At 55.0% G+C, this 16469-nt stretch overlaps 1 protein-coding gene across 2 annotated transcripts in view; it reads right to left on the bottom strand.

The window, feature by feature from the left end:
• The window catches only part of DNAH17 (dynein axonemal heavy chain 17), a 106785-nt gene that overhangs the window by 4135 nt on the left and 86181 nt on the right, over positions 1 to 16469 (bottom strand). For both annotated transcript variants that reach the window (XM_066381411.1, XM_066381410.1), the window contains exons 65-76: positions 15021 to 15225; positions 14299 to 14463; positions 13944 to 14084; positions 13657 to 13827; positions 12757 to 12879; positions 11948 to 12141; positions 10038 to 10186; positions 8367 to 8494; positions 7415 to 7642; positions 5411 to 5602; positions 1513 to 1692; positions 972 to 1154 (exon numbers count right to left, since the gene is read on the bottom strand). In XM_066381411.1, the coding sequence (XP_066237508.1) occupies positions 972 to 1154; positions 1513 to 1692; positions 5411 to 5602; positions 7415 to 7642; positions 8367 to 8494; positions 10038 to 10186; positions 11948 to 12141; positions 12757 to 12879; positions 13657 to 13827; positions 13944 to 14084; positions 14299 to 14463; positions 15021 to 15225 (2059 nt within the window). The remainder of the gene's footprint in view (positions 1 to 971; positions 1155 to 1512; positions 1693 to 5410; positions 5603 to 7414; positions 7643 to 8366; positions 8495 to 10037; positions 10187 to 11947; positions 12142 to 12756; positions 12880 to 13656; positions 13828 to 13943; positions 14085 to 14298; positions 14464 to 15020; positions 15226 to 16469) is intronic.

Genomic DNA, 16469 nt, shown 5'->3' on the forward strand with positions numbered 1-16469 from the left:
TCATTAGACCAAGAAAATAGTCACAGGGCTTAAGAGCACTGAGGGTCTCCCAATCAAGAATGTGTTCTACTTACTGGGAAGCCCGCTACTTAGCTGATTTTTAATAGACTGCACCCAGAATACATTGCAAAGTGCAAAGGTGCCCTGGCCAGTAGGCTCAGTGTTAGAGCATCGGCCTGGCGTGCAGAAGTCCTGGGTTCGATTCCCGGCCAGGGCACACAGAAGAAGCGCCCATCTGCTTCTCCACCCCTTCCCCTCTCCTTCCTCTCTGTCTCTCTCTTCCCCTCCCGCAGCCAAGGCTCCATGGGAGCAAAGATGGCCCAGGCGCTGGGGATGGCTCCTTGGCCTCTGCCCCAGGCGCTAGAGTGGCTCTGGTCTAGGCAGAGCAACGTCCTGGAGGGGCAGAGCATCGCCCCCTGGTGGGCGTGCCGGGTGGATCCCGGTCAGGCGCATGCGGGAGTCTGTCTGACTGTCTCTCCCCGTTTCCAGCTTCAGAAAAATACAAAAAAAAAAAAAAAAAAAAAAATGCAAAGGTGCTGATGCATCCTGAGACGCAGAGGTAACCCAGACCAGTGAAGATTTATTAAACGCTCTTATATTCTCTGACCTTTTCTGTTGCGGTGGGCGTTAATGGTTTCTGCCCACTGGCATCATTTAAGCTCCCCTGGAGGGGCTGTCCTGGGAGACCCTGCTGCTGCTCTCTGGGATCTCGGGCTCACACTAGCGCATGCAGACGGTGGCAGGGAGCCTGCCCAGTGACCCGCGGATCCCGTGCTTCTCCTTGGGCCCGTGAACCTGCACCGGTGCCATAGCAGGGGTCCACCCTAGAGCTCTTGATTCCAAGGTCTGGGGTAGGACCCAAGTGTGGTTGCTAACAGCTGCTGAGGGGCTGCTGCCAATCAGGGCACATTTGTGACTCCAGATTCTGGGCCCTGCCCTTTGCTGTCACGGGTGGACCATGAGGCTCCTACCTTCTCTTCACGAGATACCCCAGTGCCGGCTCCCGAGTCTGTCTCTTTGGGCTGCATTTCTAAGACAGTGCGAAACAGCTTCTCCGAGGTGACCGTCAGAAAGCCAATCTCTGCGTTGGGATGCAGGCCGTATAGGTAGGGACTCTCGGGGGGCAGGTTCTCGTTGATGTATTCATGGTAACCCTGAGAAGGGGAAGGATGGTCAGCAGGCTGCCAAGGTAGAGCAGTGTGAGCTGGAACCTCCTTAAGAGAATGATCCGCCCATGTCTTGCCCTCGGCGCCCACCCACTGATCCCCTGGCCCCTTCCTGGGCTGCTCCTCTTAACTCCCCAGCTACCCAGCCGAAGCTCCCTCCCCAGAGGCTGTGCTTCAAACCCTTTCATCCTGGTTCCCTAGCTTCTTGCTCAATTACTGATACAACATTTGTGATATGAGGCTCTCAGTGGGTAGTCAGCCAGAACACCATTAACCTCTGTGATTCTGCGTCACAGAGTGAGTTTGTGTTCAATTCGTGGCCTGTCCCTGAGAAAGCACTCCTCACCTTGTAATCCAGGTTGGGGGGGATCTGGAACCCTGGGGCCAGCTGGGTCTCTCCCTCCAGCATCTCCGCCCGGATGTATTCTACCAGGAAGGTCCTGCAGAGCCGGCGGTCCCAGTCATCCGTGATGTGGCCGCCGTACATGATTTCACCAAACAGGTAGCGGAGATCATCCCAGGGCACCTGGAGAGGGGACAGAGGCCTTTCCTGCTAACTGCCACTTTCTGTCTGTATTTAGTGTGAGAGCCAGCTCATATGTGGCAGGCCCGCAGGGTCACCTGCTGCCCTCATCCCCAGGCCCAAGGCTCACCTCCTCCCCGTATTCCACCATTCTTAGGTGTCTGACTCGGGTGGCAGGGGACAGCCTCTGGCCCTTGCCCACAGCCTGCTCTCTGTACTTTGTGACTTGGCTGGAACTCTGCCAGTGCCTCAAATCCCACAGGTCCACCCTCCGGCCCCAACTTGCCCCTTTGCCCACTCCTCTTTTATCCCCCACACTCTGAAACTCAGAGCCATCTGTGACTCTGTCCCTCCATGTCTACTTTTACCAAAGCAGTTTAATTCTACATTGACTGGGTTTTGACTTTTGGGCACTGTGCACACTTTTGGCCATGAAGTCCAGTTTCATCAGACCTTCAAGTGGGTCTTTCTTTGGATTCCCACAGAGTGTGCCCTGGCTCTGAGCTTCCTTGTGTATTCCTTCATCCCAGTGGCTCTTACCCACCTGCATCTCAGGTCTTTGCAGCACAGACCCAGTGGGGTGGGCAGTGTGACCTAGCAGACATACTCATCCTGGCTTTCTGGGCCCACAGTCTAACCAAGTGAGCCACGTAGCCAGACCATGGGCTGTTTATTTCTCCGCTCATCCCACCCTCAGTGGCTGATGTGGCTGTCCTTTCGCTTACCTGTTACACGCTCTCCGGCTGGGTGCCCGCTCCTCAGCTGCCACTATTCCCAAACATACCATGTAGCCTCCCCAGCAAGGCTGGAGCCCATTTTGCTAGGCCACGCCCTAGCGTGCACCAGTCCCTCCCACACAGCCACGCCCCACAGGAGGGCCATGGGGGCCGAAGTGACAGCCACGTGGCATTTCAAGTTTTTTTTTTGTTTGTTTGGGTTTTTTTTTGTATTTTTCTGAAGCTGGAAACAGGGAGAGGCAGTCAGACAGACTCCTGCATGCGCCCGACCGGGATCCACCCGGCACGCCCACCAGGGGCGAAGCTCTGCCCACCAGGGGGCGATGCTCTGCCCCTCCGGGGCGTCGCTCTGCCGGGACCAGAGCCACTCCAGCGCCTGGGGCAGAGGCCAAGGAGCCATCCCCAGCGCCCGGGCCATCTTTGCTCCCATGGAGCCTTGGCTGCGGGAGGGGAAGAGAGAGACAGAGGAAGGGGGGGGGGTGGAGAAGCAAATGGGCGCTTCTCCTATGTGCCCTGGCCAGGAATCAAACCCAGGTCCCCCGCACGCCAGGCCGACGCTCTACCGCTGAGCCAACCGGCCAGGGCCACATTTCAAGTTTTTTAGCAGCCACTTCAGTATCAAGTTCATTCCAAAGGTATCAGCATAAAAATTATTGTTTTACATTCTTTTTTTTTGTACCAAGCTTTCTAATCCAGGGTGTAGTTTGTACTTGCTGCGTGTCACATGTGGCTGGTGTGGCTGGTATGGCTGGAGGCCAGCTACCCTGCGGGCCTCCTGGTGTGGGGCCTCTGGGCATGCACCCAGCCATGTTTGCAACCGTGTTTTCCCTGAGGGTTGTTGCTTCCACTGCGCCTGCCTGGAGCAGATGTTTACCAAATGCTGGCAAGGTCAAGTTCACTGAATAAGAACATGTTGCTTAATCAATTGGCTCTTGAATTTATAGTAGTCAGAACATTAACATTCTCTAAGTTGTTTTGTGACAGTGTTTCTTCTCTGCTCAGTTATCTCTGAGTGTGTGCTGAGCAGCTGCTTCCATGGGGTTTTACTTATTTGCTGTGGGGGCAGTTGTCGGGCAGAGTGGGCAAACCATACTCCACCTCCCTGGCTCCCATGAGCTGCCTCCTGGCAAATGTCACTCCCCTTGGGTGGGGACAGTGGCCTAATCCCCAGAGACAGATGCCATCAGCATTCTCACACCTGCGATGATTCCCCAAGTGCCTGTCAGACACATCACCAGACCTCCCCTGAGAGTCTGAGCACATCTGTGTCCTAGTCCGGAGGATGGAAGGGCCCAGAGACACGGGCGAGTCTGTCAGTCAGGTTACTGTTGCCTCCGTGGAGCTGGGACACAGGACAGTTCTCTGTCCTGATGGCCATCCTTACCCTTCTTCCCCATGGCAGGGAGCACACAGGACAGCCTGGGTTCTGCGTGTGCACAGTGGGGGAGCATCTGAGCAGATGTCTGAGAAGATTCCGGCAAGACCGTTCCTCACAGCAGTGTACCCAGAGACAGCTGCCATGACAGAGCTGTGGTGACAGGGGAAATACTTCCCATGGCCGATTTATGTGTGAGCGTTCAGAGCACAGAAAGCCTTCCAGGCTCAGACTTGGGTGACAGCAGTGCTTGAGGGAGGGAGGCGGAGCTGTGTCCCCCCAGGGTCTAGGCTGGTGGCTCCACTGTGGCTGCCTAGGCTGGGGGCAGGGGAGTCCTCTCTGTGGGCTATGGGCCAGGATGGTGCTTGACATCACAGGTCATCAGAGGCCAGACCCTTGTCGGGCTGCCCCAGGGGCTGTGCTCACTTCTCCTTGGACTGACCTGGCCTGGCCTGAGGCCATACCTCTCCACCCTCCAGGTTCCTTACCATAGCTGGGAAACAGGAGAGGCTCCTAAAACTAGGGCTCCCAGGTCAGGCAGGGCACTTCCCACCTTTCCTCACTGAGCCCCCAAAGCTCGGAGACCGGGGTGCTGTCCCCAGGCTCCAGGAGGTCAGCTAGTGAGGGGCAAAACGGCCTCAAGCCCGGGTCCCTGGCACCAGCACGCTTTCTGTCTGTGCCACAAGGGGGCAGGCAGCTCTGCTGCCCTTCCTCACCCCTCGCTGGGAGGGAGGGGTCTGCTCTGACCACCTACCTTGCTCCCTTGCCCCCAGGAGGTTTGGAGGAGCACTGCTCTCACTGCCCGTTCTCCTGTCTCACCCAATGTAGGATGGGCAAGCCACAGGCCTTGTCGCTGTTGCTTTAGGGGCCAGAGGAGGAGCCCAAGTCTTGGGGTGGGGGGAACAGCCCTCTGCCTTCTGGGGCTCACAGAGGCAGGTTCTGGGTGAGCGCCAAGCTTCCTATGAGGAAGGTCCTGAGAGGGCCAAGCATGGTGGGAGACCCACCCAATTCCAGATGGTGGCCAAGCCTTAGGGGTCTCTAGTCAGGCCTCTGGGCTGCCCATAGGGGCACAAGCCACTCACTGCTGGGCTTGGCCCCACATCTGTGGTCATACCTCCAGGCCACACTCGTTGCCCAGGCCTGCTAGTTCCCTCACGGCCAGGGACCATTCCTGGAGGGTGTGCTGGCTCTCTTTCCAGTCCTCTGTGGAGCTGTGTCCGACCACACATTTTATTTTCAATAAAACCGGCAGGAAGTGTTCCCATCCTTCCTCTCGTGGTACCTGGGTTCCATGTCCAGACAGTGACCCAGCATTGGCCTTATTCACTCCAGATCACGCCACCCACAGGTGCTGGGATTCCTAGGGGCATCCCTACTCAGGTGTCGGAGGACACCTGACCCCCGAGGAGTGTGATGACAAGCAGAGATGCTGCCAGATGGCTGGCACCTGTGGGGGGTGGTGGCCGATGTCCAGGTGCTGATCACGGAGCCAGGTTGGCGGGCTGGAGAGGCCCTTACTTCCTTGGCTGTGACTCAAGACAAAGAACAAAGAAGAGAGGGAGGGGGCGGGAGGAAGGAGGATTGAGCAGGGCACTAGCCCGACCCTCACCTTAGTGTTGGCCTCCAGGTAGTTGTACAGCACGTTGATGGAAATGGTGAGGTCCCCATTGTTGAAGGGGTACGACCTGTTCCAGCCCTGGGCCCCAAACTTGCGCCTTTCGGCCACCACAGCATGGAAGTAGCAGAGGGCAAACAGAATGCACTTGAACTCGAGCTCCTTGGTGCACATCTCCAGGGTGTCCTGCAGGGGGCGCATGCTCTGTCAGGCGGTGTCCCAAAGCTGCTCACCTTTGCCCACTGGGACCAGGTCCCACCTGCCAGCTCTTCACAGGGAATGGGGTGCAGATGGGGGAGCCATTGTCTGCTCCAGGTCTGCAAAGCCTAGGAGGGAACACTCGGAACACTGGCAGAAAGTGTTTCATCACTTATGAGGTATTTACAAGTCAAAATACTGACTTCCTAATAAAATAGTCCCCAACACAGGATCTGTTGGGGTGTACTTAACAAGTTACAAGCATTCCTCCTTGTTTACAGACAAACAGTACCCCACCTTCAGAACAATGGGTTGGGTCTTCCCATGGGGGCAGGGTGCTCAGCAAGCCCTTTCTTTCCTGGGGCCCAGGGAAAAGCAGTCCCAGCCCAAACTGGGATCAGGTTTGTGAAATGTTACTGATTATGCTTAGTCTTTGCCAAGTGGGTGGCTCTTAAACACATGGAGGCATCTGGAAGCTTAGCGGCATCTTTCTTATCTGTGAGTGCCTCTGAGTGGGGAGGAAGGGCAGGTGGCTATCACATGGCCACGAACGATAAAGAGACAAGTGCCAGGAGGAAATGCCCCGTGTCTGGAGACGGGCCTTGGCTCGCTGCAGCTGGGCACCCCCGCCCTGGGGACTTGCTCCAGGGTCTCGAATCCCCTGCACCTGGTGAACCCCTGCTCGCCACTCTGGTCTTGGCTGTCTCTGCCCAGCAAACACTGGCTTGGATGTCCCCTGTGCCCACAACACCCCAGGGACACTACCGACTGCTTGGAGGGGGATTGGGGGACCTTGTGTACATCTCCTGCTTGTGGTTCTCCGTGACTTCACTGACCTTGGAAGGTCCTTTAAAAGCCAGCAGGGAATTTTTAGTTGATGAATCAGATAGTTTCATCTATGGTTTTCTATATTAAATCCATCAGATCTAGTTCTGCAGTGTTGGCATAGTGCGTTCTGTAAGTTGGTTGTTAGGTGTTATCGGAAAATATGGGGTTTCTTCTTTAAAAAAGTTTTAGACTCAAACTTGGAGACCAAGTGTGTGCACCCAGAGAGTTCTAGCGCAAGACAGGGTGACGGGCCCAGAGAATAAACATTGGTGCTAAGAATTTGCAGGAGGGAGCGAGGAAGACAGGGTGGTGGCTTGGGGACAGGTTTGGTTTGGAGGAAGGACTCGTGAGCCAAGACCCCAGTGGAAATGGAGGGACAGGTCTTCAGACCAGGCAGGCTGAGGCCCCTGTAGCCCACTCTGGAAGACTAGGAAGCCCAGATTAGCATCCTCACTGAGAGCAGGTAGCAGGGGGAGACCTGGGCCTGGACAGGGTGCAGAGCCCAGTGAGGCCACAGGAGGGAGAGCAGGGGCTGGGGGGGGGGCACTGTGGCCCCAGCAAAGCTGACTGACCACTGGAGAACTACCCTAGGGAGCTTGGCCCCTGCCTGAGGTCCTTGGACAAACCAAGGACCTGGAACTGATTTACCTGTGGACTTGAAGGTCATGACACTGATTAAACATGTGCATTTCTGTTTTATAAAGTGATGGGTTCTCCTGCAGTTCTCTACTCAGCCTTTCGGGAATATGCTGGCTGTGCAACGCGAGGCGTGGGTGAATGTGCGTGTGTGCGTGTGTGTGTGTGTGTGTGCTGCAGGTGGTGTGGATGGGAGAGAACCAGGGTGGAGCAACCTCACAGTTTGGAGTCTTATCCTCGGCCCAGATGCCCAGAGATCCCATTTGCTCTGGGCGCTCGGGGCACTCAGACAAGGAACAGGCCCAGGGACGGCACACAGAAGGGAAGCCACCCTACCTGGGTGAACAGATCCAAGGCCTTGTGCAGGTTGGCATGCATGCCAGTCGGTGGCTCATTGGTGATCTTGATGGCATTTTCCAGGATGCCCTGGGGGATGATGTGGGACTCGGGGCTAGGGGCGGGCTCGGCACTGATGAACACGCGGTAGTCCCCGTGGCTGCCTGAGCTGTACCGCTCCAGCTTCTTGTCCAGGGTACTCAGCCACCGGGCCACCAGGTGGATATTCTGTGGCCAAGACCAGGGCTTAGCACCCACCCACACACTCTTCCCTTCCCTGGGTCCTTGGCCCTCTTCCTAACTGCACCTGCACTCCTCACCCTGCTGTCCACCCTTATGGGGCACTGGGCATATGGGATAATTTTAGGAAAGTGACTGTGGTCCCAGAGTTCATTCTTCTGCTCAATTACATAATCCAAAACTCCAGGCTTTTTAAAGCGAGTCCCACCCGCCCTCCGCTGGCATAGGGCTGAGAGTATATGGTACCTATCCCTCTTCTGGGCAATTTGGGTCAGGAAGAAATGACTAGGCGAGGCCTCAGGGATTGAGGTCAGCCTCACTGTGAGGTCAGGAGCCTGGAAGGCCTGGAGGAGTTAGTGGGACAGCCAGAAAGAGGAGGGGCTAGGAAGCTGCAGGACCCAGGACGGGGGGGTGTGCTGGTCCTCCTGGCCTTTGGCTTGGGGGAGCAGGGGTGCTTTGTCACTAGAGTTTTGTGTTCTCTTTAGGAGCTCTCTGGCATAAAGCCCTGTGTCTTTCTCATCATTGAAGAATCCATGCTGTCACCGAGCAGTCTGATACCCCGCACCACCCGGCTGACACAGCTCTACTTGGCGTGGGCACCTCCCACCCGTCTGTGACTGTGAGCCCTGTGACCCACGGTCTTTCAGGCCAGGCCAATACCCACAGCCCCGCAGTGCGGGAGCCCGCACCCTGGAGGCCGGGGCCCCCATACCTGCAGGATGACCCAGTGTCCCTTCTCTGCAGCCAAATCCAGAGCATTCTCTGCCACCACCTCCTGCCCCTGCCCCAGGGACACATTATGGAGTTTCCCATTGTCGATGGTAAATCCCAGTTTTTTCCCTAAAAGGAAGAAAAACCGGGAAAGCTTGGGGATGATAGAATGACAAAGGTAGAGGTTCTGTGACCTTCAGGTGGGAATGCCTCACGCTCACCCTCCCTTGTTTTTATTGTGGTAAAATACATGCAACTCCAAATTTACCATTTTAAATACCATCTTAACACGCACAACTCACTGACAGTCACTGTCCACCCCTCTTCCTCCAGCCCCCGGCAATCACTGGTCTGCTTTCTGTCCGTAGATTTACCAATTCTGAACATTTCAGATAAATGGAATCATGTGACATGGGCCTTTATGTCTGGCCTCTTCCCCTTGGCATCATGTTTCCAAGGTTTATCCATAGGGTGGCATGGCATATCAGTGCTTCACTCCTTTGTCATGGTTGAATAATATTTCACTGTGTGCACGAACCACATCAGGATTATCCCATCATCAGTTGATGGACATTTGGGCTGTATCTGCCTTTTGGCCATTGTGAATGAACATCTGTGTACAGCACTTACTTGGACACCTGTTTTAATTCCTTTGGGGTCTGTACACAGAGTGGAGTTACTGGGTCACAGATAATTTTATGTGTAACTTATTCAGGAACTGCCACACTGTCTCCCATGGCAACCCCACCAATGGTGCATCAGGGCTCCAGTTTCTCCACCTTCCTCCAATGCTGGCCATTTTCTATACTGCTCGCAAAATATAGGGGATCAGGGAACATGCAGATACTCCAGTACTTTCAGCCTTTTGCATTTTTACCAATGAAATAAAAGTTGGTTTTGCATCTCATTTGCATAATTGAACAACTTTCTTTGACTTGTCATTTGCTTTTCTGATGTTCTTGTTTAATAAAAAAAAATCAAATGCTTTTTTTTGGCCCTGGCCGGTTGGCTCAGTAGTAGAGCGTCGGCCTGGTGTGCAGGAGTCCCGGGTTCGATTCCCGGCCAGGGCACACAGGAGAAGCGCCCATCTGCTTCTCCACCCCTCCCCCTCTCCTTCTTCTCTGTCTCTCTCTTCCCCTCCCGCAGCCAAGGCTCCATTGGAGCAAAGATGGCCCGGGTGCTGAGGATGGCTCTGTAGCCTCTGCCTCAGGCGCTAGAACAGCTCTGGTTGCAACAGAGCAACGCCCCAGATGGGCAGAGCAGCCCCCCCTGGTGGGTCCTGGTTGGGCGCATGCGGGAGTCTGACTGCCTCCCTGTTTCCAACTTCAGAAAAATACAAAAAAAAATGCTTTTTTTTTATTGCTTCATATTCATTTTGAAATATCCCCTAATTTTTGTGAGCAGTATATATTTTTTTATTGAAATTTAAATTTATTGTGTTAACATGGATTCAAGTGTCCCACTCAATGTAACACCCTCACCCCCAATGTACCCCCATTACATCCCCTTTGCCCCCCTCCCCCTGACTCCCGCCCCTCCTTCCCTCTGGGATTTGTTGACTTCTGTGAGCAGTATATTTTTGATAATGACCATCCCAGTGGGTGTGACATGTCACTGTGGTTCTGATTGGCATCTCCCAGTGACTGAGGCCACACTGGCTGGCTACACTTACCCAGGGCTTCGACGTCTTTCAGGGGATCAACCCCTGGGGAAAGGATGAAGAAGATCGGAGTGGAGGGGCTGCTCTCCTCGTAAGACTTGGAGAACTCAACACTCCGTCCCTCCACAAACTTGCTGCCCATCTTCTCCTCCACAAAGTTCCTGAGGGAGACATGCTTGGTCAGCCCCAAGGCGGGGGCTGGTGGGCTATGACCCAGGGGAAGGGCTTTTTTCTGGTGGACTTGCTTCAGCAGAAAGGCCTGCTTTCCTTGTGTAGGGAGCATGAGGAGGGTATGTGCTCTCCGCCTTGACTGTGTTTGCTCTGGGCACCCCTTGCTCCCTTGCACCCTGCAACCTGCCCCTCCTCAGTAGCTGCTGAGACCAGGTGAGAGGCGGTTCAGTGAGCTGATGCTGCCTATTTTCAAAGGCACACAAGGTCACCTGGGAGGGAATACAGGCCGAAATGGGGCTGCAACCTCAGTGCCAGGTAGCTGTGGACCCCGAGAGCCCTGAGTGCTCCTAAGGAAGGGCTCTGTTCTCAGCGAATTCCTGTTTCCCACTCATTTCCTGTTTGCTGTCCAGACAAGGAGCAGCAGGAACAGAATGTGGATGGGTCACTGCGTCTTGGTCATCTCACCTAATGGGGAATGTGGGGGGGGGGGTGAGGAGGAAGAAAGCGTGAATCACAGCTGTTTTTTGAGGACAGGAAAAGGATGGGGTTTACGTAAACACCTTTCTTTACAAGCACCTCTCCATTCCAAGTCCTGGACCCTTTCCATCTCGGTCTCACACACCTTTGGAGCTCAGCTATCTGCCCCTCTTCTGTGACCACAAGTGGCTGAGTTTAGGAGGTAAAATTAGCAAGATTTAAATGTCCAGCTCAGTCTTTGAAAGGATGGTGGCAGCGTACCCAGGGAGAGCTGCTCACCTCCGGCAGGTGGCTCTCAATGCTCTGAGCACCTTGGAGGCCCTCCAGGTGGGCCTGTTCACTTAGAGGCCACCCACAGGCCCACTCCTTACCCATTCAACAAGGAGTGTGCAGGTTGGTGCCAGAGCCCCCCACCCCATCTTCACTGTGTGGTTTCCAGACCAATGCTGACCACAGGTGGGAGTGGCTGGGGCTGCTCCTCCCAAGGCCTCCCATTATTGTACTGATTCTGGCTTTTGGAATGAAGTCAGAATGCAGGTGCTATAGGATCCTTGTCCAGGAAGGACTTTCGGAATGTACTAAGTCCTGCCCTGGGTGGGAATGTCATAAGTTACTACTAATGATGTTGCTGGGCCACACGGGGACTCCCTGTAGATACATTACTGATGCTGCATGCCATTGGCCTGGGGCCCCACCACTGCCGGCACTGTGCCCTTGGCACAGGCTTACGGAGCCAGTGCCCATGGCATGCAGGATCCCAGCAGCCTGCTGGCAGCTGCAGTTTACACCACAGACAGTGGCGCAGCCATCAACATTTGGGGGCTTTTGACCTCTGGATGGTCACACCTGAAGGACAACTTTTCTTTCTGTCTGCTTGGCTTGTTTGCAGAGAGCTGTTTTAATTTTGTGAACAATTTCTCTGGACTGGAAGCCCCCCCCAAAACGGGAAAGCCAACGCGAGGGAGTCCTTTCTGCCCGTTTCTATCAGTTCCCCGTCAGGTCTGTCATGTCTTGGAGAGGTTCACTTCCTTGCTCAGGTTAGCAGAGGCCAAGGGGCCTGCTGACCACCTCTGAGACCCTGAGAGCTCAGGACTCAGAAACGGAATCAGGTGGACAGAGAGGGTCCTGCCTCTGTCCCCAGCATAGGCCAACCTTTGGCTCCTCTGGGCCCCATTCCCCTGTGTGGAGTGGAGTCCTCAGAGCCCCGCCGTGGCCATTAGCCCAGGGTGGTGGAGGCAGCGTGCCCCGATGCCCCCGTTTAGCCAGACACTCACTTGACCGCATAGGTCATGCGGTCAGGCCGCATGCAGCGCACCATGCACAGCTTCTGCAACGCTGTCTTGTTTTTCCACTCCTTCGGGAAGATCTCTTTTTCTGGGGCTTCCGACTCCACAAGCTTTTTCCACCTCTTGGCAGATCCTTCAATGTCGTTATCCAGGTTTTTGAACTCATCCATTTCTGAGAGGGCCTGGAGGCAGGTGACCCCTCTTGCTTTCCTTACAGAGGCACCTTTCCCCCATCCTCACCCCTGCAATGCAAAGTCCCTTAGGAGGAGCCCGGGCTCTGGGACAAGGATGACTATGGCCTGTTACTAAAACCAAGAGCCAGGAGGTCGACCCTGGAAAGTGGCGGGAATCTGGCGGGAACCTGGGAGGAGGCCTCTAATCCAGGACATGACTCTTGCTGTTTCTCCAGAGGGTTCTAGAATGGGGGTCAGTCTCCTGCAGGGTACTACCTTCTTCAGGTCTTTTTGAACAGAGACATTGAGGGCCCAAGTGTGTGTACTTAGGAATCTGAAGAATAACCTTGACATTTTGCATTTTCTTGGAAACTGGAGGTAGGGGAGCTGTGGGGGGAGAGGATAACCCTTGGACTCGCCTGACTGGCTGTGGCTCAGCATGTGGTGTGTGGGGACATATGCACGGACCAAGGAATGTCGCTGTGTTCTGTTTGGATAGGAAGGCAGGCGGGCAGCCCCTCACTCTTGGCCTGTCCTCTGAGGCCTCGGGTTTACTGAATGTCATGGCCCATATGCCTTGTGACTGGCAGGGAACGAGGACCCTGCTCACACCTGACCACCAACCTTGATGCCGCCCCACCCTTGATTCTGCAGGAAGTCCACAGGCGACACGACCCCGGCCTTGAAGGGGAACCGCAAGAGGAAGTCCAGCTCAACTGGGTTCAGCTCTTTCTTCATGGACAAGACCTATGGGAAAAGGGGGGCTGCTCAGCGCCCTAGCTATCACTGCAGGGGGGCAGAGAGGAACCCTCAGCCAATGCCTGCGGGGCAAGCACTGTCTTGCACCTTTCAGTTGGAGCAAAACTTTGTTTCACCTTGGTTTTAAAAGTCATATATTTTTGTATTTTGTGACAGAGAGATACAGAGAGAGGGACAGATAGGGACAGACAGACAGGGAGAGAGATGAGAAGAAGCATCAGTTCTTTGTTGTGGCACCTTAGTTGTTCATTGATTGATTTATCATATAAATCAATATTGATTTATCATATCGAGGTGCCTGGACCGGGGGTTACAGCAGAGCGAGTGACCCCTTGCTCAAGCCAGCGACCTTGGGCTCAAGCCAGTGACATTGGGCTTCAAGCCAGCGACCATGGGGTCACGTCTATGATCCCATGCTTAAGCCAGTGACGCTGCACTCAAGTCGGCGACCTCGGGGTTTTGAACCTGGGTCCTCTGCATCCCAGTCCAATGCCCTATCCATTGCATCACCACCTTGTCAGGCCACCTTATTTTTTCTAATTTTTTTTTAAATTTAAATTAACATAACAAAATTTACCACTTCCATCCGATTAAAGTGGAGCATCCAGTGGCATTTAGCACATTGACATTGCTGTGCAACCATCATCCGTCTAGGTCTAGAACTCATCACAAAGGGAAGCCCTGTGCCCGTGAGCAGCCGCTTCCCACCCATTAGCTGCCGGGCACCGTGGCTGCCGCCAGTGGACCACGCTTTGAGTGCTTTACCTGAAACGTAACTTGTGCCAGGAAGATGAGTTTGTCTCGCTCGAAGAGCCCACGGGCCGTGTACATGTAGACGGAATAGGTGATCTCATCCGTGAGGTTGATCACCCTCTGTTTGACCTCATCAGCAGGGGCGGTCTTTAGGATGGCTTTTTCAAAGACCACGTTGAAGGCCTGGGAACGGAGTGTGGAGCTGGAGACTCGCAGGGCTGTGAGCCCTCCCTGGCGGGTTCCCGCACCCCCATCAGCTGCCCTCTGAGGTGGCCCAGAGTGCGCCAGTGCAGCCGCACCTTGAGGGAGAACTGGTAGATGGGATTGATCTTATTCAGGTCGTTCAGGATGAAGTACAGCAGGGATGCTCTCTCTGCCGCCGGCCGGTAGTTCTCTCTCGCCTCATTAATTTTAACTTCTGTGATTTTTGCCTCTTGTACCTGAAAACAAGCAAAAGGGGCCGGAGTGAAACCAGCTGGTGGGCAACACTGGCGAGCAGATGGTCCCCTGCCACCCTGTCTGAAGCTCTTGGCCCCTTGGAAGCTGTCCCGGGAGCTTGCAGCAGATAGCCTGGGTGCTGGGGGCCTTTGCCCCTCGTCAGTGCCGCTACCGCCCCCGCTGCCCCCACATGCTGTGGCCCTGGGGACTGTCGACCTTCTCCTCAATCTCGCAGGCCGTGTGCTTGGTGGTCTCCAGATTCTCCACCAGGGCTGTGTCCCCCAGGAAGTTCCCTGAGGCAGCCGACAGACGGGCCAGCAGAGTGTCCTCCAGCTCTTTAAGGACGATCTTAAATTCATTTTGAGACTTGGTGAGGTTTGCCTGCAGGAGGGGCAGAGTCCGGGGGAGGGGGGCCAGTGGTGGGTCCAGTTCTGCCTCCACAGTCTGGCCCATGGCCCTGACTCAGACGAGACAACAGGGAGCCTGAATGGAAGCCAGCCAGAGCGGAAGCCACAAGCAGTGCAGTGCCTGCCCCGGTCCCTGCAGCTGCCTGTCATTGCCCACGGTGTGTCAAGGGCTCAGGGACCAGGGGAGAACTGTGGGGCCCAGGACACCTCTGAGCCATGTGTGTGATTGACCAGTGCTCAGGGGCTGGCACAAGGCCAATCTTGTGGGGCAGCAGGTAGGTGCCTTAGGCTGTCTGGGCCCCACTGTGACTCCTGGTCTTTCACTGAAGCCATCCTTTGATTGAGAATTTTACGTGGGAGCAGCTGGGGAAGGATGACTTCTGTTGTACGACAAAAACAATTCAGTGTGACAAGCCAAGGCACTTGCCCAGAGAAGCCGAGAGCCAGGGAACCTCATGGTGGCCTGTCCCCATTTCTGTCTTTGAGCCAGCCAGCTCTGGGCCACCTGTGGCCGACACCAGGCCCTCGTACCTTTAGCTGCTCTAGATCTGGACGCTCTTTGGCCACCACAGCAGCCAACAGTTGGTCCTCGAGACCATCCCTGGTGACCAGGAAGTTGATCAAGGTGCACTGCGCCTGCATCTCAGGCTTGTAGTGAGGGTTGAAGTACTTGGTGTGTAGGATGAGGCGGAACTGGGGGTGGTACTCCACCTCTTTGTCACCGATCTTAATGAACCTGGTGATCAGTGCAGGAAGGGGTTAGAGGCGCTCCTGGTGATAGCAACACAGACACAAACCACTTTCCACACCAGCCTGGTGGCTGTCCCCACCCAAGCTGCCGCCTCGATCCTGCCTGTCCCTATCACTGGGAAGGGACTGTGATATTCCTTGTTCAGTCCTCCTCTCTGGCCTGTGACTGGCCCTTCCATATAGATAGGGACAGACAGACAGGAATGGAGAGAGATGAGAAGCATCAATCATCAGTTTTTTGTTGTGACACCTTAGTTCATTGATTGCTTTCTCATATGTGCCTTGACTGGGGGCTACAGCAGACCAAGTAACCCCTTGCTTGAGCCAGTGACCTTGGGTCCAAGCTGGTGAGCTTTTGCTCAAACCAGATGAGCCCACACTCAAGCTGGCGACCTCAGGGTCTCGAACCTGGATCCTCTGCATCCCAGTCCGACACTCTATCCAGGGGTCCCCAAACTACGGCCCGCGGGCCGCATGCGGCCCCCTGAGGCTATTTATCCGGCCCTCCGCCGCACTTCTGGAAGGGGCACCTTTTCATTCGTGGTCAGTGAGAGGAGCACTGTATGTGGCGGCCCTCCAACGTCTGAGGGACAGTGAACTGGTCCCCTGTGTAAAAAGTTTGGGGACCCCTGCTCCACTGCACCACCGCCTGGTCAGGCTGATTTGTTTTGATCTTTACAGCAGTGTTCACTCAACTGGCTCTGGGAGCCTCCACAGAGATACTGGGCCTGGGCTACACCCCAGAGCCCTTACATGAGAAAGACACCTGCGTCCCAATGCAGGTCACCAGCACACTCTGGGAGCTCCCAGCATTGAGCCAGGTCTGCTGACTCTCTGTGGGGGCTGCTTCTCTCTGGCTCCCCATGATGCTCCCCTCTTTCTGGTCAAGCTCACTTTTGGGGACCTAACATCACTCTGTGGGCATCAGTACACCTGCCAGGCCCTTCGCAGAGTCCAGACATCAGCATGTTTACTGGCCGCTTCTGCATGCACCCCCACATTTAACAGTGGCGCACATCAACTCTGAAAGTCTCACTTTTTGTGTTGGTTTAATTTCTCTATATTAGAAAGGTAACTACAAGCTCAGTGTATCCACCAATGCTTGGAGAATCAAAATGTGGTACTGAAGCTGAACACCTGTCACAATGTGGGAAAGCATGACTCTGAGTGAAAGAAGCCAGACACGAGAGGCTACATGGTGTGTGATTCCATTGATGTGCATTGAAGTAT

This window comes from Saccopteryx leptura, chromosome 4 (genome assembly GCF_036850995.1).
Source record: "Saccopteryx leptura isolate mSacLep1 chromosome 4, mSacLep1_pri_phased_curated, whole genome shotgun sequence".
Classification (NCBI taxonomy): Eukaryota; Metazoa; Chordata; class Mammalia; order Chiroptera; family Emballonuridae; genus Saccopteryx; species Saccopteryx leptura.